Source organism: Spermophilus citellus, assembly GCF_964194105.1.
Source record: "Spermophilus citellus genome assembly, chromosome: 1".
NCBI lineage: Eukaryota > Metazoa > Chordata > Mammalia > Rodentia > Sciuridae > Spermophilus > Spermophilus citellus.
Genome location: NC_138182.1, coordinates 231,319,293 through 231,341,093, shown reverse-complemented (window position 1 = coordinate 231,341,093; position 21,801 = coordinate 231,319,293). Strand labels below are relative to the sequence as shown.

Below are 21,801 nucleotides of genomic sequence, written 5' to 3'. Positions count from 1 at the left end.
TTTGTCCATCTCTGCCTCCATTTGCCTCCAACTTTTTTGACTTTCTGAGCCACTCTTTGGTATTTACTTTGGATTCTAGGAACAGGTTTGATGGATAAGCATCTTTATGACAAGGAACCAAAAATACCTCCAAGCAATGCCACCACTGAGCCGATCACCCTTTGATGAGATTGCCCTTACTAAGCAGGAGCAACTGCCCCATGATGGAACCAAGGCTGTGCCCCCAAAGCAGGAGCAGTCATGATGGGAATTGAACTGCCCCCCTCAAGCGATAATGGCTTTCCAGGAGCTTCCTAGAACCAATCCCAAAATGATCAACCGGACCATGGCCTGACCAAGGCTCCCTCCCATCCTTACGTTTGCTGTAAAATCTCAACGTTCTGTCAACACCTTAGGTCACAGAACCTCTTGATTTGTTCTTCCCAGTGTAGCCAGGCTGATAAAAGCTCCTTTTCTTCACCACAGCTGGTCTCCTTGATTGGCATATTGGGAAGTAACTGAGCCCAGTCTGTTTGGGCCTCTTGCCCTAAAAATTCCAATGACATCACTACGCCCACTGCCCCACTGCAACAGTCCCTAAACCACACCAGCGTGTTTCTACTCAGAGCCTTTGTGCTTGCTGTTTACTTTGTCTGGAGAGCTTTTCCCCCAGGTAACGTTAACTCCTTCCTTCCTTTGGGTTATGGTTCTCACTGACAATTCCTCTCACCACCGAGTTTCAAACTGCATCCCTTTCCCTCTGTAAGCTTATTTTTTCTGAATAGTACCACCACCATTTGATACATTTTTGACCCTTCTTCCTTTCCCCAGTGATTGGATCAGGATGCTTTACCACTAAGCTACATCCCCAGCTCTTTTAATTTTTTATTTTGAGGCAGGGTCTTGCTAATATTCCCAGGCTGGGCTAGAATTTGCGATGTTCCTCCCTCAGACTTCGAGTGGCTGAGATTACAGGAGTATGCCACCGCGCCCGTTTTTCTTAACAGTTTTCCCCCTAGTAGAAGGAAAAAAAAAAAAAAAACCTCTACCGGGACAAAGATTTTTTGAGTTTTCATTACCATTTTCTCGGCGCTTAGAACTGTATCGGGCCCAAATTAAGCGCTTAATAAAATACCGTTGCACAGCAAGGTTCTGGCCCTGCTGCCGTGATTAGAGTATTTCATCCCAACCTTTAGAAATCAACAAGATCAAACTCCTCAGAGCTCGCAACGGACGGTTCTGTACCTCTGAACTCACAGGAGTGAATAGTGACTGCTCTTCCCGCCTTTTGTGAAGACCAGCGAGGAAGCAGCTAGTTGGCTCAGGGAAGAATGTTTGGCAGCCGAGTTCCCAGCCGGAACGTTTCTGCGTGACTGCAGCGCGCTGCGGAAGAACGTTGGCGGCGCTCCTTTAGGACTGGGCGGCGCTTCCGGCAGAGAATCGTCCCCGCAAAATTGGTGAGTTGGCTCGTGGAGGTTCTTACGGCGCCTTGCCCGGGCAAGCTGTCAAGTGAGGCGGCTAGTAGGGGACTTCGGGCCCAGGTTGTGTTGAATTGCCCTGGCTGGCTCCGTAGGGTAGCAGGGAGCGTGTGAAGGCGGAGGAGAATGGCTTCCGTGCCGGGAGCCGTGGGGAAGCATCGGAGCTGCGGTTTGCGGGAATGGTTCTCTCAACCTAGGGCAGAGTTTTAGCAGTTATGCTCGGTTCGAGTTGGTGACCTACCTCCATCTGTGTTCTCTAAAAAGTTACCAGCTTCTGTGCCTCAAGTTCCATATCTGAAAAACGGGGACAGTAATCTCCCTTGCCTGTCTCATCACTTGTTTGGCAGAGTAAGGTGTGAGGGAAAGCTTTACAAATTGTGATGTTTGAGGAAGCTCCCATTTGTTTGCAGCATTCCGAATTCATATTAACAGCAATCACAAGTCTAGGCTCACTTTGGGGGGTATGGATTTTCTGGGGTTGGATTCCAGGAAATGGATCAGCGACATATTTAAGATGATGAACTATTGGGAATTCATAAGCCATTGGAGATCTTCCAGAGTACCTCTTTCTCCAAGATGCATAAAACTCTTCTCTATTAATAGAATGAATTCTAAACATCCAACTTACTTTTGTACATCTATAGTTTGATGGTGCTCCTTTTCTTTCTCTGTTTTACCATTGCAGACATTTCTAATGAAGATGTCCTTGTACACAATGAGCCCAGACCTTTCCAGCTTCCAGTTTCTACTCACTGGTTCTCACTTTGTTTATGAATTTCAGAGAATGAATAATTATGAACAATTAAAAATAAAATGCAATTTAAATTTTGATGTGATGAATGGCAGGAGCCATGTTTTCAAAAATTGGAGTTTAAAAATATTGAGAACATTATGTGATCTTTTCTGGACTTTTAAAAAATATTGTTTTTTAGTTCTAGATGAACACAATGCCTTTATTTTATTTTATTTTATTTTTATTTTTTATTTTTTTTAGAGAGAGAGAGAGAGAGAGAGAGAATTTTTAATATTTATTTTTAGTTCTTGGTGGACACAACATCTTTGTTGGTATGTGGTGCTGAGGATCGAACCCGGGCCGCACGCATGCCAGGCGAGCGCGCGCTATGGCTTGAGCCACATCCCCAGCCCTACCTTTATTTTATTTACTTATTTTTGTATAGTGCTGAGAATTGAACCCAGAGCCTCACACGTGCTAGGCAAGTGCTCTACCACTGAGCTACAACACCAACCCTTCTGGTCTTGATGTTCACAATAAATCCAGATAACACAGGATCAAAATGTTCACTTTAGTCTCTATATTATGCTCCTACACGCATCATCAAACCTACAAGGCACCAACATAGGGTACTGAAATAGCACAGATGTTAAAACTATTGTCTAGTTCTTCATGATATTAAAGTCGGTCACCAAGTTTCCTTTCAATACAAGGTCATATTGTATGTTTAATTTGTGTCCTTATGAATTATGAGCCTTAAGTGATGAACTTTCAGGATTTCTTTCAGTGACAGTGAGTGGTTTATTTATGTAGTGGGAAATATATAGAATTTTAGTTAATAACATCTGTTTCGGTAGGTGCCACAAAAAGAAGTGAAGCCTTAGAAGCAGGCTCCATCCAACCTGTCAGTAGATTTTAATTCCAAATGTCTACTTATAGGTCAGGTCTTCAGATTTTATTATTTATTTTTTTGGTACTGAGGATTGAACCCATGGGCACTTTACCACTGAGTTACATTCTCAGTCGTTTTTATTTTAAATAGGGTCTCAGTGAGTTGTTGAGAATCTTACTAAGTTGCTGAAGTTGAACCTGGAACTTGTAATCCTTCTCTTTAGACTCCTGAGTCACTGGGATTACTGGTGTGTGCCACCATACCTGGCAGTTCTATTTTTTTAAAAAAAATAACTTTTTATAGAAGCAGTGAATACACAGAGGATAAAGTATTGGTTATGGTCCTTATTACAAAAATAATCTTTATCTCTGCCAATGACAGAGGATATGCTATTGTCCTCAGTGTCTTGGCACTTAAGATTTCTTGGCCTGGCATGGTAGCAAATGTCTATAGTCCCAGCTACTCGGGAGGTAGATGTATGAGGATCACAAGTTCTAGGCCAACCTCAGCAACTTGGGAAGACCCTGTCTCAAAATAAAAAGGACTGGGAATGTAGCTCAGTGGTAAAGTGCCCCTGGGTTCAATCCCCAGTACCAACCCCCACCTCCAAAATCCTTTGATCCTTTATTTATGGAGGAAGGAAATTGAACATGCAGTAGGAAGGGAGATGGCATTGGGAAAGGTGGAGATAAAGGTATTAGGGATGTTTATTACTTGGTTATTGTTCATGGGTTATTGTTCATTGATTTTATCCTAAATTATGAAAGAAATTGATGTAATAAGAACATACAGAAAAGAATAAATAAGCAAAAAAATCCAGTTACTCTTCATCCTATCATGCAGTTGATACCACTTGTCCCATTTATTGAATATCAATCAGTATTTCCTTTGTTTTTTTTTCCTTAAATATTTGAGGTCATACTGTATGTTTAATTTGTGTCCTTACGAATTATGAGCCTTAAGTAATGAACTTTCATTTTTCAAAACTTTTGATTATGCCAAGTGTATGGCACATGCTTGTAATCCCAGCTACTCTGGAAGCTGAGGTAGAAGGATTGTTAGTTCAATCATCCTGGGCAACTTAAAAGACCCTGACTCAAAAAAAAAAAAGGCGGGGTGGGGCACTGAGCCTTTAAAGCTTATCTGAGTTCAATTCTCATCACCTAAATGAATAAGTACTTTTGATTATAAGAAAATTCAAGCCTGATCAAAAGTGGAGAGAGAGTACATGAATTGTCATTGTCTATCACTCAGCCATTATAATTTTCAGTTGTGGTTAATCTTGTTTTAGCTACCCTTGTACCTACTTCCCATAATTCTGTGATCTTGTCCAGTAATAAATCTGTAAAGCATTTTTTTTTTTTTTTTACAATTAAAAAGATTCAAGGGGCTGGGTTTGTGGCTCAGTGGTACAATGCTTGCCTTACACATGTGAAGCACTGGGTTCAATCCTCACCACCACATAAAAATAAACAAACAAAAAAGATACTTATTTCTATTGGTGCCAAGTTTATTTATAAATACTCATATTCTTTATTGGAAATAGAAAAATAAAAAAGAGTTCCATGAAGGTTTTGTACTTTCATCCTATAGCAATTGAATAGACTAGAAACTAAAATAAGATGCCCTGAATTCTCAGTTTTTTACTTTTTAAAGTTTCTCTTGAACTTTCAAATAAGTGGATGTATTTTTGTAACAAATATCTTTAGAAAACTCATGATATATTTTTTTTTCACAGAATGCTGAATAATACATTTTAAAAAATATGGATGAAGAACCTGAAAGAACTAAGCGGTGGGAAGGAGGCTATGAGAGGACATGGTAAGTAGGGCATTATTGCCCTCTTTTTTCTTTTGGACATTGTCTCTTTGTCTCTCTCTCCCTCTCTTTTAATTTAGTGAACTGTATTTTACATATGCTATAATTCTCCCATTTCTAATATATAATTCGGTGATTTGTTTTGGAAAATTTACTAAGTTGTGGAGCCATTTCTAGAAACCAGTTTTGGATTTTTTTTTTTGATACTGAGGCTCAAACCCAGAGGTGCTTAACCACTGAGCTACATCCCCAATTCTTTTTATTTTTTAAAACAGGGTCTTGCTAAGTTGCTTAGGGCCTCGATAAGTTGTTAAGGATGGTCTCAAACTTTGTATTCCTCCTGCCTAGCTTCCTGAGCTGCCGGCATTACAGGTGAACGACACCATCCCCTACCCAGTTTTGGAACATTTTAACCACTCCAATAAGATCCTTCATTCCTATTTATAATTAGTTTCATTTCTACTACCTGTAACCAATCACCAATCTACTTTCTATTTCTGGATATTTCATGTAAGTAATCATACAATATGTGGTGTAGTGGGTCTAGCATTCATTTAACATACTATTTCAAGGGTCATCTGTGTTGTAGTTTGTATTAGTATTTCATTCCTTTTTGCTGCTGAATAGTATTCCATTATATTGTTATACTGCATTTTTAAAAATAATTTTTTAAAACATTTATTTTAATATTTTTTAGCTGTTGATGGACTTTATTTTTAATTTTTATGTGGTGATGAGGATTGAACCCAGTGCCTTATGCATGCTAGGCAAGTGCTCTACCTGTGAGCCACAACCCCAGCACCTCTGTTATACCACATTTTTGTTTATCCATTCACTAGTTGATGGACACATAGGTTGATAATAGTTTTTGGCTATTATGAATAATGCTGCTATAAAACATGCAAAAATGTACACATCTTTTATATATGTTTCATTTCTCTAGTTAATATTTTCAGCTTATATTTTCAAACAATTATTTGTTATAGGGAAATTCTTAAAGAAGATGAATCTGGTTCACTTAAAGCTACAATAGAAGACATTCTCTTCAAGGCAAAGAGAAAAAGGTATATAAATCCTTCTAAGTGTGTTACAAAAGGAAAATGCATTTGATAAAGCCTTTCACCATCTATAATCATACTTGATACTTCCTTTCAGCTGTGTTTCAGAGAAACTAACTTCTTGTCTGAATAGGGAGAAAGAACTAGCAACCTAGTCTTATCAGTTGGGAAATGGTCTCCAGGAACTATCTATAATGCTTATAATTATATTAAAAAATTAATAATTTACTTCACTAAAAGGTACATATTTGTTGGAAAGTTGTATTGAGTTTTTTGATAGTATATGGTGTTCCATTAAAATGTTTGTATAATTTTAACAGAGTATTTGAGCACCATGGACAAGTGCGACTTGGAATGGTATGTTATTAGTTTTTCCTTTACAGTATGGAATAGTTTGGATTAGAGGAACATTCTGGCTTGATAGACTAAACAATAGTAAAAGACAAACCTTATAAAGAATATATTAAAAATCTATGTACAGAATATGTGAATATTAAATGCCACTTTTCTTTCTTTTTTTTTTATTAGCTATACATGACATTATAATGATCTTGGCAATTCATACATTTGACTCAATTGGGGTATAATTTCTCATTTTTCTGATTGTACAGATTGCAGAATCACATTGGTCATACAGTCACCTATATACATACAGCAATCATAATGTCTGTTCTGCTGCCCTTCCTAAATGCCACTTTTATTTCTTACTCAAAAATGTACTTGGAAATTTTTCCTACCCTTTATCCCCTTATTTTTTGGGTAGATGCGCCACCTTTATGTGGTAGTGGATGCATCAAGGACAATGGAAGACCAAGATTTAAAGCCTAATAGACTGACATGCACTTTAAAGGTATTGTAAAATCATTTAATATACTAAATGTAGAAAATTCTAAAGAAAAAAAATTTAAGAATGTAATAAGTTTTTTTTTCAGTTCATATAAATGATAACTAAGCAGAAGTGCTATCTGGTCATTTTGAGAAATAATAAAACAAAATAGCTAATTATTTGTGTGTTTAATTTCTACCCTCCCTCCCCAAATCAGGATCTTGCTTTGTGAGTAATCCATTTTCTTTACTGAGTCTTCATTCTCCTTTGACTTAATTGAATTTGTCTTGTCAGTTTACAGCCACATTCTTATCTTTCCTAATTTATAAAAGCCTACTATCAATTGTGCTTTTCTTCCCTGGCTTCATTGGATCTTTTCCTTGTTTGCATTGTTTTTAACATGTCCAAATGGGTCTTTTCTTTTGAGATGGGATCTTGCTTGGCCTTGAGCTCATAGCCTCAGGAGATTGTCCTACCTTAGCTTCACCAGTGACTGGTATTACAGGTGCTTTTCACTGTGCCTGGCCTGAATCCATCTTTTAAAACCTAGCTCATTTCTATCTTATCATCCACCATTTCAAATACATGTTTTTACTATTTACTACTTTGATAGCATCTATAAGTTTAAAAATCATGAGAAGTAGGCTAAGGATATAGCTCAGAGGCAGAGAGCTTGTCTACAGTCTGCAAAGTCCTGGGTTCCATTCCTAGCAGTTCAAAAAATTAAAAATAAAATAAAACATGAGAAGTGATGCTTGATAAATAGGTTTCACAGAACATTAATGGGACATGTTCTTTGTGGTTGTTATTTTTCCCTTATGTAGTATTTCCTTTTTGTTTTCTTCAAACAGTTGTTGGAATACTTCATAGAAGAGTATTTTGATCAAAATCCTATCAGTCAGGTATGTAGACAAGTGCAAGAATTCAAATAGAAATCCAATTTTCCTGAGACATATACATATATTTTTTAAAAATAGGACTATTCTATGATTAAGAGATTCAGAGTGTGTATCCATGTCTGATACACTTATCAATGAAAAACAAAATAACTCTATAAGTTAAACAATATACAGTGAACTTATAGCTAAATTTATTTGTCAGAACACTGAGAAAAAATTTCTCCTGTTTTGCTAATTTATTTTAGTTAAACAAATTCTTATCAAGAGGAAATAATTTTATATGAAATTAATAATCATTTTTGTTTTTATTTTGAGATTGGAATAATTGTAACTAAGAGTAAAAGAGCTGAAAAACTGACTGAACTCTCAGGTATGCATAAAACAACCTTTAAGGACTCAAGGACTTTGCTTTAATTATCCAATTTTTTTAATCCTGTTCATAGGGGTTGCCTAATAAGTAATATGAAGTTGTCCTCTGTGCTTTGTAGGTGAAACAACTTAATAATGTCACCTTCCACCCCTGTTAATCTCTTGGGATCTAAGATTAACTGTTGTTATTTAATTTAATTTAATTTTTTTTTTTTTTTTTGCTTTGCTGGGGATTGAACCCAGGTCTTTGTACATGCTAGGCAAGTGCTGGACCCCTGAACTACACCCCCAGCCAGGATGAGCTGTTTTACGTTGAAGTCTCCACAGTAGTGAATAATAATATTATGTTAAATGTAAATGTGTTTAAGACATGTATATTGTTATCCTGAAAATATTAAAATAACTTCATTATAACCATTCATACAATCCACTTAATTTTTCACTTAATTTTTTGTTTTTTAATACTGAGGCTTGAAACAGGTGCTTTACTCCTGAACTACATCCTCATTCTTTTTTTTATTTTTTATTTTGAGACAGTACCTTACTAAATTGCTGAGGCTTGCCTCAGCCTCCTGAGTCATTGGGATTACAGGTATGGGCCACCACACTCTGCTTAATAAATTTTCGAAAAACATTTTTATGGCAGTTGTACTTGACCTGAGTAGCACAAAGTATTGTATATAGTGTAACTGAAGCAAAATTATATGAAGAGCTATTCATAGGTTCACACTTGAATAGGCAGCAACAATTATGTCATGAAAGCTGCTCACCTACCAGTGATAATAAGACATGCTGATTTCAGAGATTTTAAATGTGGAAATATATTGGTCTTTAAAATGATGATCTATGGCCTTGTGTTGGTACACATCTGTAATCTCACCTACCTGGAAGCCTGAGGCAGAAGGATCACAGTTTTGAGGCCAGCCAGAGCAGTTTTGCAAGTTCTTGTCTCAAATAAAAATAAAAAAGGCTGGGGATGTAGCTTAGTGATAGAGCACTTGCCTAGCATGTACAAAGTTCTGGGTTCGGTTTCCAATTCTAGGGAGGAAAAAAAAAGATGAACTATGGAAATATGAAGAGTAAAAAAAGTATGCATATGCTCTTGGTTAATATTATTTAAAAATATGTGTGCTGTTGGATATAAAGAGACAATTATTTGTGTTCTGGTTTTCAATAGGAAGTGAGATTATCTACCAAATATTTCTGATAAAAGTGCAACTTGATAAATATATATATATATATATATATATATATATATATATATATATATATATGGCAGTCTGTTATTTAATATCATAAATATGTAAATTTTAGAAAAAGTATATATTTCCATGTTATATATACATAGCATTTTATTAAAACTAGGTTATTCTATTTTTATTTTAGGAAACCCAAGGAAACATATAACATCTTTGAAGAAAGCTGTTGATATGACCTGTCATGGAGAGCCATCTCTTTATAATTCCCTAAGCATGGCTATGCAAACTCTAAAGTTAGTATTTTATATTTCTTATTTATAATTGGCTTAAAAGTTTTTTGAATCAGTTAAATTGAAATGATAATATATTAACATGGGTCTCTGTAAAGCCAGTTATAACAAAATAGTTAAGTAGGAAAAATATGTAATATCATGTATAATATTTATTTTGGTAATTTTATTTTACATTTTAGTAGGTGAATTATATCTTTTTTTTTTCCTTTAGTACTGAGGATTGAACCCAGAGATGCTTAACCACTGAACCACATCCCTAGTACTTTTTATTTTTTATTTTGAGACAGAGTCTTGCTAATTTGCTAATTTCCTGAGGCTGGACAATCAGGGCCTTACTAAGTTGCTGAGGCTGGTTTCAAATTTGGCAATCCTCTTGTCTCGGCCTCTTGTGTCACTGGGATTACAGGTCTGTGACAACCACAACTGGGTATACCTAATTTTTGAAGAATTTATATTAGAGCTTGGGATATAGCTTATTGGTATAGGGCTTGCCTGTCATGTATGAGGCCCTGGGTTCCATCCCTAGCACTGGGGGAGAAAAGAGAAAGAAAAATTTATATTAAAGTGTTTAAAATGCTGGGCATGGTGTTACATGCCTGTAATCCCAGTGGTTTGGGAGGCTGAGCCAGGACTATCAGGAGTGCAAAGCCAGCCTCAACAACTTAGCAAGACCCTATCTCATAAAAAAGGCTGGGGATGTGGCTTAGGGGTCAAGTGCCCCTGAGTTCAATCTCTAGTACCAAAAAAAAAAAGTTCAAAATATACTAAAAATTCATTACTATGCAGTGTTGAAACAAATTAGGTATTCTGTGGTCTAAATGTGTAAGCTATCTGTAATGTTCTCTCTAGATAAATCTTTTGCTAGTTTTATTTGTTGACCTAATTGGAGTGTATTTTATCTTTCTTTAGACACATGCCTGGACATACAAGTAGAGAAGTCCTAATCATTTTTAGCAGCCTTACAACTTGTGATCCATCTAATATTTATGATCTAATCAAGGTAGAACCAATATATCAAAACTGAATTTACAGCTCTAAAGAAAATTCTGTAGTGTATTTATTATTAGCTTTCAGAGCATTATTTTCCAAATACATTAATTCTTAATTATTTTTCTTCTTCCCTTAAAATCTTTTATTTTCTCGAATTTTATGAAGACCCTAAAGGCAGCTAAAATTAGAGTGTCTGTTATTGGGTTATCTGCAGAGGTTCGAGTTTGCACTGTACTTGCTCGTGAAACTGGTGGTATGTATCTACTGTCTTCAATATTTATTCATAATTACTGTCAAAGAAATAACATTAATTAGAGTGCTTTAATCTGCTTTACACCACTAAACTTATATAATTTCCTATCCCATGCCCAATATATGAACAGTCATCTGAAATATATTATTGATTCTATAAGAAATCATTTTAAAATGCAGTGAATTTTTAGTCATTATGTCAGTGTTTAGAGAAACTATTATAACTCTTGAAAAGTTAAAATTTCACTGTAAATCTTTATAAAGATTTTATAACTTTGCTTTTACTAAATTATAATTACTGTTCTAAATTATAATTACTGTTATTCCTAGAGAAGTTGATTTAGAGATATTACTTAAATAAGTTTTTTTAAAAAATGATAATTTAGCTAAAAATCATTATTTTGAAAATTACATTTTCAGATGATAAAATTTTTATAGAATTATATAGAAATTATAATTTGTTATTATGTCTACAAAGCTGGTATTTTTTCTTTTGCTTTTCATGTTAGGCACATACCATGTTATTTTAGATGAAAGCCATTACAAAGAATTGCTAACACATCATGTTAGTCCTCCTCCTGCCAGCTCAAGTTCTGAATGCTCACTCATTCGTATGGGTATGTGTTTATTTTGTGTAATTTTAAAAATGCATATTTTGCTTCAAACTAGGCTTTCTGTTTTCATTTGTGTAAGTTAACATTTAAGAAAATAAACTTATTAATATAACAATTTTGGAAAATACAGAGAAGTAAAGAAAATTAAAACTACCCATAGTTCTTGTCACCTACACAATACTCCTGGCTTTCTTTATCATTTAGCTGGAAAGGTATGAATGTATTGTGTTTTAAAGAAAAATACTTGCATTAAGACATTTTTAAAATAAGCTAAAAAATCTCTGGATTATGTTATTAAATCTGTTTAATACAAGGATGGCTCACATCTGTAATCCCAGCAATTTGGGAAGCTGAGGTAGGAGGATCAAAGCCAGCCTCAGCAACTTAGTGAGACCCTGTCTCAAAAATTAAAAAGGGTTGTGGATGTGGCTCAATGGTTAAGTCCCTTGTACCAAAAACAAACAAACATAAAAAACTGTGTAATATAAATTGTGCAAAGACAGAGGATTACAGGGAAATACACCAGATTGCTCAGTCATTTTTTTCTGGAGAGAGAAAATGTTTGGTTTTGGGCCATTAAAAAAAATTGCTTTGTAGCTGGGTGTGGTGGCATATTCCTGTAATCCCAGTGGTTTAGGAGGCTGAGGCAGGAGGATTGAGAATTCAAAGCCAGCCTCAGCAATTTAGTGAGGCCCTGTCTCTAAATTAAATACAAAAAAGGGCTGGGGATATGGTTTGGTGGTTCAGTGTCCTTGGGTTCAATCCCGTGTGTGTGTGTGTGTGTGTGTGTGTGTGTGTGTGTGTGTGTGTAAAAGCTTGTTTTCCTGTGTCTTCTAAATATTTTATAATAAAGTTTGTTACCCTTTCATTGAAAAAATATATAACTTTTTAAATATAACTTTGCTTGTTTAATATGCTTTTTAAATGTCAATGAGATGAAATGCTTTTCTACTTTATTTTTGGCTATAACTGGTCAACCTGTCTTTCCTATTTTTTTCAATTATAATATAATATTAGTATCTACCTAACTGTGTGTTGCAGAGACTGAATTAATACAAATAAAACATTTAGAATATTGCTTGATGTAACATTCAGTACATTTTAGATACTATGATGGCTAAGTTTGTTTGATTTACTGATTTAGCTTCTATTCCATTTTAAAGTTATTGTTTGAAATTATAATTTGTTCTTCAAACTGATTTGTTAGAGTCCTTTAGGACTTTAATCACCTGATGCACAGGTTTTTCTAGTTAGTCATTCATCTTTACTTTTTTTTTTTTTTTCTTTTTTTGTGACAGGATCTTGTTATATTGCTCAGGCTGGACTTGAATTTCTGGGGTCAAGGAATTCTCCTTCCTCAGTTTCCCAAGTAACTATGAAAATTGGCATGCTCCACTGTGCCACCTTTACTTTTATGTATTTTGTTTGTTTTTTGTGATGCTCGGGATTAAACTCAGGGAATTTTGCATACTAAGCATGCGCTCTACCACTCAGCTACTCTCTTGTTGATTTTATTTATTTATTTATTTATTTGGTACCAGGGATTCAACCCAGGATGCTTAACCACCAAGCCACATCCCCAGCCCCCCCCCCTTTTTTTTTTTCCAATTTTATTAGAGACTAGGTCTTGCTGAGTTGATTAGGGCCTTGCTAAGTTGCTGAAGCTGGGCTTGAACTGATGATCCTCCTGCCTCAGCCTCTTGAATTGCTGGAATTACAGGCATGCACCACTCTGCCCAGATGATTTATTTGTTTGTAGATATATTTAAAAGTTTTATGTAATGAGAACTTTTAAAAAATAATTTATAATAATATATAATTTATAATAACATAATAATTTAATAGTCTCTGCATTTCCTGTTTTCAGAATTTAGTATTATATAAATAAAGCAAACTTTTTTTTAAATACATACATATTGGGCTGGGGAGGTGGCTCAAGCGGTAGCGCGCTCTCCTGGCATGCGTGCGGCCCGGGTTCGATCCTCAGCACCACATACAAACAAAGATGTTGTGTCTGCCAAAAACTAAAAATAAATAAATAAAAATTCTCTCTCTCTCTCTCTTTCTCTCTCTCTCTCTCTCTCCTCTCTCTTTAAAAAAAAATACATACATATTTTTTACTTGTTGATGGACACAATATCTTTATTTATTTTTATGTGGTGCTGAGGATTGAACCTAGTGCCTCACGTGCAAGGCACATGCTCTACCACCGAGCCACAATCCCAGCCCCACATTCCAAAGTTTTAAACATAAAAATATTTGCTTAGATAAAGTGAAAAAGAACTAGGTAATATAAGCTGCATTGTATTGTTAAAGTATATAAAACTTATGAACTACTTTTCTTTTTAAAAAGCAATATAATTAGTATTAAGTTAAAAATCCAGATATGAGCTTTAGACTCGATTTCATACACAGACAGGTTTTTCACCTATTATTTGTAGCTTGGAATTATGATCAGTGTATCATACTAAAATAAGTGTATATTTTTAAGAGGCAGAAAAGAGACTTTTTGTACAACTTTGTTGTTTTCGGTAGAAACATTTTTAGTTCCTAGTCCTAGAATTCTGTTCTTTGCTTGGAGAAAGAAATCAGTACATTTTTTTTTTCTATGAAGGGTTTCCTCAGCACACCATTGCTTCTTTGTCTGATCAAGATGCAAAACCCTCTTTCAGCATGGCGTAAGTAAAGATATATTGTCAGTGATATTTTAATATTTTAAATTCCTTCTGCTAAGTTATAAATTTTTAAATGCGTCTGAGATATAGAAGATTGGCTTTATAGAAGATTACTTTATATGTTGACTTCTATAGAAGATTACTTTCTATGTTGCCATAAAAAGGAATGACTATATGCTTCTATGGTGTGACCTTTTCAAATATATCACTAAGTAAAAAAGCAAGATAGAGAGAGGTGTGTAATATGCTACCAGTCATCTAAAAAGAAGGTGGAGATGTGAATAGATATACACACTTGTTCATGTTAATAATAAAAGCAATAATAATGAAAATAGAAAGTGAAAACTAAAACATGTTTACCTTGGGCTGGGGATGTGGCTCAAGCAGTAGTGCGCTTGCCTGGCATGCGCGGGGGTTCGATCCTCTGCACCACATAAAAATAAAATAAAGATGTTGTGTCCACCGAAAACTAAAAAAATAAATAAATATTAAAAAATTCTCTCTCTCTCTCTGTCTCTCAAAAAAAAAAAAAAAAAAAGTTTACCTTGGTGGATGTGTGTGGGAAAAGGCAAGGTCATAGAACATAGACTTTTCTGAGTATACCTTGTTTTAAATTTGGAAAGTGAATATTCAGAATCATAGTCAAGACCTCCTCATAAAGGAGTAACAGACTAGATTTACCCATATTTATTGTCCTCCCCACAAAACCAGACAAAATACATAAAAAAATGGTTTTCAGACATAAGACAATAGGCAGTATAGATAATGGTTCCTAAAAGAAAGGAAATGAGTGAGGTAGGCCCTATGCCTGCTTCAGCTTACTACCTAGAATTTCCAGGTTGCAATGCAGAGTTTGGGTATTAAGTGACAAAGTTCTGTATTTGGGGAGGCTGAGATAGCTATAATTTTGTCAGAGAGGAAAAAGTCGCACAGAAGAACTCTCTGGAGATCCCATGAGCATAGACTTGCTCATCAGTCTTTAGCTGAGTGTCGATCAGTATATTTGTATGAGGAAAGTATTGGAAACCAGGGAAACCACTGGAAACCAGCAAATAGAACAATCCCCAGAGCTCCTACAGGGCAAAGGACAGTTCATGTTCTCACCAGTTTGTGTGAAAGACCTCTTTTTGTGGCAGACATTTAATAGAATCCACAATAGCAGAACCACATTAATCCTAGATTATTGGCTGCTCCCGACCAGCCAAACAATGCTTAAAAGCAGGTTTTGAATAGATAAAATTATTTTCAAGTTACTTAAGTATATTGCAGAACAGAGCCCAAAATATTTAAAGTCATTAAAAAAAATCTAGTTCCCAAATCAAAGTAAAATTCTTACTGTCTAGCAGCCAATCAAAAATGAAAGAAAGTAAAACTAGGTTCTGGGCCTAGTAGCACACACCTATAATCCCAGCAACTGGAAAGGCTGAGGAGGAATATAGTGATTTCCAGGCCAGCCTCAGCAACTTAGCAAGATGCTGTCCCTAAATCAAAAATAAAAAGGGATGGGTCAAGGAGGCTCAATGATAGAAAGGCCCTGGGTTCAATCCCTGGTACTGCAAAAACAAAAAAATGACTAGGCTTTGAAGACAAAATATGACCTATAAAAATGAGAAAAATTATAGACTGGAAACATAGCTAGAAAAAAAACACAGTTGATAGAATTAGTAAGCAAAGATATTAAAATAGCAATTGTAAATATACTCCATAAGTTCAGGAAAGTAGAGGAGAACTTGAGAATGATAAGAGATATGAAAGTATAAAAAAAATCCAAGTAAAAATTTTAGAAATGAAGAATACATTGGATTGGATAGGATAGATGAAAAAATACAATGGATAAGGATTAATAACAGATTAGTCACAGTAGAAGATTAGTGAATTTAAAGACAGACAAATGTCAAAATAAAAAAGGAGAGGGAAAAAAGACAAAAAATGAATATAGCATTAAATGATCTATAAGATATACTCACATATTTTCAAATAAATTTTAATAGATTATAAAATAGAATCCAGAGTTGAAGATAAAGAAAGGTAATATATTTTTTTTAGCTCCAACTTTTTCATCTTTATGTATATATCACTTTTCCAAAGTAATTGTTTTCCCCCACAGGCATTTGGATAACAACACTGAGCCAGGACTTACATTAGGAGGCTATTTTTGCCCACAGTGTCGTGCAAAGTACTGTGAACTTCCTGTTGAATGTAAAATATGTGGTAAGACACCAATTATTTATTATTTGGTAAATCAATTTTAAATAACTTCCTCATCTATATTGCTTCTAAAATAAATGTGAATGTTGACTCCTGTGTTTCTGGATTTAATATGTGCTAAGAGAAATTGATTATGTTTTTCATTGAGTACCCAGTACTCTACTTCCACGAATGAACATAGCATTATGAAGAGTTTCCTGATTCTCTTTCTGGAAAAAAAAAAAAAGTGTATTTTTTCAAGCTATTGCAGTAGATGTAGAAGACATTTTTCTAGTACCTACCTTTATGATATATATATATATATATATATATATATATATATATATATATATATCATATATATCATACGTATCATACATGTATATCATATAATGTACATATAATTTATATTTGTATGTAGAATAAGGAATTAAAGTAACAGAATTATAGAATTTTATTTTATTTATGAGTAAGCAGATAGGCCAACAGAGGTCACATACTTAGTGACATTTGGCTTTTTAGCCATTATCTTCATGAGGTTTGGGTTATTAAACATGTCTTTGTTTTATGTGTTAGGTCTTACTTTGGTTTCTGCTCCCCATTTGGCACGGTCTTACCATCATTTATTTCCTTTGGATGCTTTTCAAGAAATTCCCCTGGAAGAATTTAAAGGAGAAAGGTATATGAGTTTTAATTAACTTATTATCTGTTACAAGTACTGAGTAAATTAGTCTATAGAATATTACTACTTTTAAAAAGATAGTCATATTAATCTGAGTAAGATTACTTCTAAAACAGAAAATGAGATGTAGCCTTATGACTGACTGACTGACTCATTATTGAATAGATCTGAATCTTCAGAAATCTATTAATTTCTCTAACCTCAATTATAATAAGAATGATATATTGGTAACTCATTTCTTTAAAAAGAAAAAGCATTTTTTTTTAGTAAAATGGTCTCATCATGTCCAGTTTTTAACTACAACAGTTTAACAGTTTAACTTTCAAAATTTCTGATTACTTAATAGTTGACTATCTTGAACTCTAGCACACTAATGAAAATAAGAGGTTGGCAGAACATAATTAATCTGGAACCTGTAAGTATTTTCATTAGTGCTATTTCTATGAAATCTTACTAGTAAAGCCTGAAGTAAAGGTGGTCTGTTATTGAACAGTTTTACAAAGTAAACTGGGCATGGTGGTGCATGCCTATAATCTTATCAACTCAGGAGGCTGAGGCAGGAGGATTGCAAGTTCGTAACTAGCCTCAGCAACTTAGTAAGGCCCAAAGCGACTTAGTGAGATGCCATCTCAAAAAGGACTGGGGATGTGGGTTAGTGGTTAAGCACCTCTGAATTCAATCCCTGGTACAAAAAAAAAAAAAAGAGAGAAGTAAAGGTTTACTTTTAAGACCATCCAGGACAAGTATGAAGGCACATGTCTGTAATCTCGACTTGGTCAGTTGAGGCAGGAGGATTGCAAATTTGAGGCCAGCCTCAGTAATGTAATGAGACCCTGTTTCAGAAGAAAGGCTGCGGTATAGCTCAATAATAGAAGGCCTCTGGATTCAATCTTGAGTAATACACACACACACACATATAAAAGTAAAAATTCCAAGATTTAAAAACTACTGACTAGCAGACAATTATGTGTCCATCCAACTCCTTGCTTTTACATGTAAAAAAACATTTGGAAGTCATTTCATTTTATATAAGCATATTTATATCTTTGTATGTGTATGTGGTATTGGGGATTGATCTCATGGCCTTGTACATACTAGGCAAGTGAACTATCACTAAGTTACATCTCCAGCCCTTTTTATTTTTTCTGTATTTCTTTTTTTTTTTTTAAAGAGAGACTGAGAGAGGAGAGAGAGTGAGAGAGAGAGAATTTTTAATATTTATTTTTTAGTTCTCGGCAGACACAACGTCTTTGTTGGTATGTGGTGCTGAGGATCGAACCAGGGCCGCACGCGTGCCAGGCGAGCGCGCTACCGCTTGAGCCACATCCCCAGCCCCTTTTCTGTATTTCTTATTGGTGCATTATGATTATACATAATAGTGGGATTTGTTGTTACATATCATGCACAAATATGACAGTATAATTAGGTTGATATCATTCCCTAGTAGCCCCTCTTTCTTTTACCTCCTCCCTTCTCTGGTCTCCCTTTTGTTTACATGTGATCCTCCTGCATACCTTTTCTTTTCCTTCTTTCTTTTTCGTTTTTTTAATTTTTAAAATTTTTGCTTCTACATATGAGAGAAAACATAAGGCCCTTGATTTTTTGAGTTTGGCTTATTTCACTTAATGCTCTCAGGTTCCATCCATTTTTCTACAAATGACATAATTTCATTCAAGTTTTTTCTTTTTTTCTTTCTTATTTTATATTGAGGAGCTTAATTCTTTCACAGAATCCTAGTTCAAAAAGCATATGCAGGGGGCTGGGGTTGTGGTTCAGTGGTAGAGTGCTCGCCTAGCATGTTTGGGGCACTGGGTTTGATCCTCAGCACCATATAAATGTAAAATAAAGATATTGTGTCCACCTAAAACTATAAAACAAATATTTCTTTAAAAAGTATGTGCATATATTTCAAATATTAAAAAAAAAAGCGTGTGCATATATTTAACTTCAATAAAAAACAAAATTTTAGGCTATCTAATGACCTTGGAACATACTGTGAGATTTTAAATACTGTTGATTTTTCAATACTTATTAAAAGATTCTAATTATTGAGACTTTGCTGAATTACTTTAATGAGTGAATTTAAAAAAAAAAAAAGGAAGGAAGAAAGAAATTGATTCTTAAACTCTCTTTTTCAGATTTTGTTATGGATGTCAGGGGGAGTTGAAAGACCAACATGTAAGTTCATTGCTTTCTAAATGTTAAGTAATATGTAAGAAATACTGAGAAAATGGTACAATAATAAGTTTTCAATAGTTGTTGAAGATCAGGCTTTTATCAGGTTACTCTCTAAATATAATTACAGTAGGTAAATTTAGAATGGGAAAATAAATAGTAGTTCATCATTCTGCATTTAAGCTTTGCTCTAAAGATACTTTAGTACCTTGTCTTCTGCTTTCAAGCTATATTGTATTAAGCTTGGAAGCATTTTAGATGTTTTTTCATATTATACTTTAGGTTCTGTTATAACTCATTTTGAAGTTGCCAAAGATAAAAAATTGTGCCAATGAACCACATTTAAAAAAAACCTAATATATATATAAATAAATTGTGCCAATGAGAAAATATTTTTTAAAAAGTTTAAGGACAGGGGCTGGGGATGTGGCTCAAGCGGTAGCGCGCTCGCCTGGCATGCGTGCGGCCCGGGTTCGATCCTCAGCACCACATACCAACAAAGATGTTGTGTCCGCCGAGAACTAAAAAATAAATATTAAAAATTCTCTCTCTCTCTCTCTCTCTCTCTCTCTCTCTCTCTCTCTCTCTCTCCTCTCTCACTCTCTCTTTAAAAAAAAAAAAAAAAGTTTAAGGACAGAGCTAGGTATGGTAGAATGCTCCTATAGTCCCAACTACTCAGGAGACTGAAGCAAGAGGATCACTTGAGCCCCAGGAGTTTGAGGCTACCCTGGGCAGTGTGGCTAGACTATATCTCAAAACAACAAAAAGAAACTTTAAAAAAAATTCTTGGCTGAAGTTGTAGCTCAGTGGTAAAATGCTTGCATAGCACGTATGAGGCACTGGGTTTGATCCTTAGTACCACATAAAGATAAATAAATAAAATAAAGGTATTGTGTTCTATCTACAACTAAAAATTTAAATATTTTTGAAGATAGCCAAATTGAATATGTAAACTTTTATATATGCAAATATATAATATAAATTGTTTCTAGCTTTAGTTTTTTTACTACTTAAGCTACTTGCTGACATTTAAAACTGTACTTTATAAATTATATTAAATCTTAATTAGAAGTGTTGCTTGTTTTGGGCCAAGGGCATAACTCAGTGGTTGATCTTGTACTTTGCATGCTAATAAGATGCTGGGTTTGATCTCCATACAGAAAATTTTTTTAAAAAGTATTACTGAAAAAAAATCAATAAATAAATTTTTAAAAAAGAAGAAACAAAAAGGAAAACAACAACAACAAAAAAAGGTGTCTCTTATTTATTCTACTTTCATGTTTCATAAAACGATTTTGTTAAATTTTATAGAAAGATGAGTTTTTTTTTCTGTCTTATGTGTCATTGACATATTCTTTAAAGTTTTAATTGAAAGGGAGATATAACTTGTAATTAGAAGATCATTCTTAAAACTAAATGTATTAATTTTTTTTTTTAATGTAGAACACTTTGTTCCTTTCTTTCTTTCTTTCTTTTGGTGCTGGGGATTGAACTCAGGGGCACTTGACCACTGAGTCACGCCCCCAGTCTTATTTTGTATAACAAAGTTCCTTTTTAAAATTTTTTTGGTACTGGCGATTGGACCCAGTGGTACTTTGCCACTGAGCTACATCCTTAGCCCTTTTTATTTTTTATTTTGAGATAAAGTCTTCTTAAGTGTCTCAGACTATCTCAGAATTTGTGATGCTCCTGCCTCAGCCTCCTAATTAACTGGGATTTCAGGCATGTGCCACCATGCCTGGCTCTTTCTCTCATTTCTTTCCCTCTCTCTTTTTTTTTTTTTTTTTTTTTTTGGTCCTGGGGATTGAACTCAGGGACGCTTAACCACTTAGTCACATTCCCAGCCCCTTTTTTAATATTTTATTTAGAGACAGGGTTTTGCTGAGTTATTTAGGGCCTCACTAAGTTGCTGAGGCTGGCTTTGAACTCATGATCCTCCTGCCTCAGCTTCTCTAGATGCTGGGATTACAGGTGCTTGCCACCATGCCCTTTTCCTCATTTCTAAGGGATGGTTTGGGGAAAAAAATAAATTGCCCCAGATTTGAGATTGCATGGTACATTGGAAGTCATAAAATAGATAGATGGGTAGGGGAAAATATAGGGATATAAAAGGGCAAAGCAACTTGAATTTCTTCTAGCTATGCTGTACTTTAGGAAACTATAGTTTTGTTCACTAAGTGTTTCTTCTTTTTGCTGCAGGTCTATGTTTGTACTGTGTGCCAAAATGTTTTCTGTGTGGACTGTGATGTTTTTGTTCATGAATCTCTCCATTGTTGTCCTGGCTGTATTCATAAGATTCCAACTCCTTCAGGTATTTGATTCTAGCATGTAGTATATACTATGTGTGCTAAAAAGAAATTTGTAACTGTAAATAAAATGATTCTTTAGAAAAACAACTTGAGAAGAAAATCTGATTTAATAAAATTTTTTATTTGTGTACTATCACAGAAATGCCCAGAATTCAATAGTATTTCATTCAATTTAATTTTCTGTTATTTTGAGTCATAATGTTTTCAAGTTATTATGCATTATTATGGGTAAATTACTTATAATGATTAAATTGATGTGATAATCTTGTTTTAAAATTGAAGTGAATACAGAATTTTTGTGTTATAATTTCATAATTTTGTGTAAAATTGAAATAAATTAAAACAGTATAAGATGAAAATTGATAGTTATGAA

The 21,801-nt window shown here is 34.5% G+C and overlaps 1 protein-coding gene across 3 annotated transcripts; it reads left to right on the top strand.

Annotated features, from left to right (window-relative positions):
- Nucleotides 1-1,377: 1,377 nt before the first annotated feature.
- GTF2H2C (GTF2H2 family member C) lies at nt 1,378-21,543 on the top strand. Of its 3 annotated transcripts, XM_081291929.1 has the most exons (17): nt 1,417-1,436; nt 2,143-2,212; nt 4,821-4,903; nt 5,887-5,964; nt 6,279-6,315; nt 6,722-6,808; nt 7,636-7,686; nt 7,999-8,053; nt 9,439-9,544; nt 10,454-10,544; nt 10,700-10,787; nt 11,296-11,403; nt 14,015-14,078; nt 16,183-16,286; nt 16,839-16,941; nt 19,083-19,122; nt 21,319-21,543. In XM_081291929.1, exons 3-17 carry the CDS (start codon nt 4,848-4,850, stop codon nt 21,436-21,438), a joined length of 1,188 nt encoding a protein of 395 aa, XP_081148055.1. In that variant the 5' UTR covers nt 1,417-1,436; nt 2,143-2,212; nt 4,821-4,847; the 3' UTR covers nt 21,439-21,543. The 3 variants fall into 3 exon arrangements, with proteins under 3 accessions (XP_081148054.1, XP_081148056.1, XP_081148055.1); XM_081291928.1 differs by lacking the exon at nt 2,143-2,212 and having other exon boundaries at nt 1,378-1,436; XM_081291930.1 differs by lacking the exons at nt 2,143-2,212; nt 19,083-19,122 and having other exon boundaries at nt 1,378-1,436.
- The last annotated feature ends 258 nt before the right edge of the window (nt 21,544-21,801 follow it).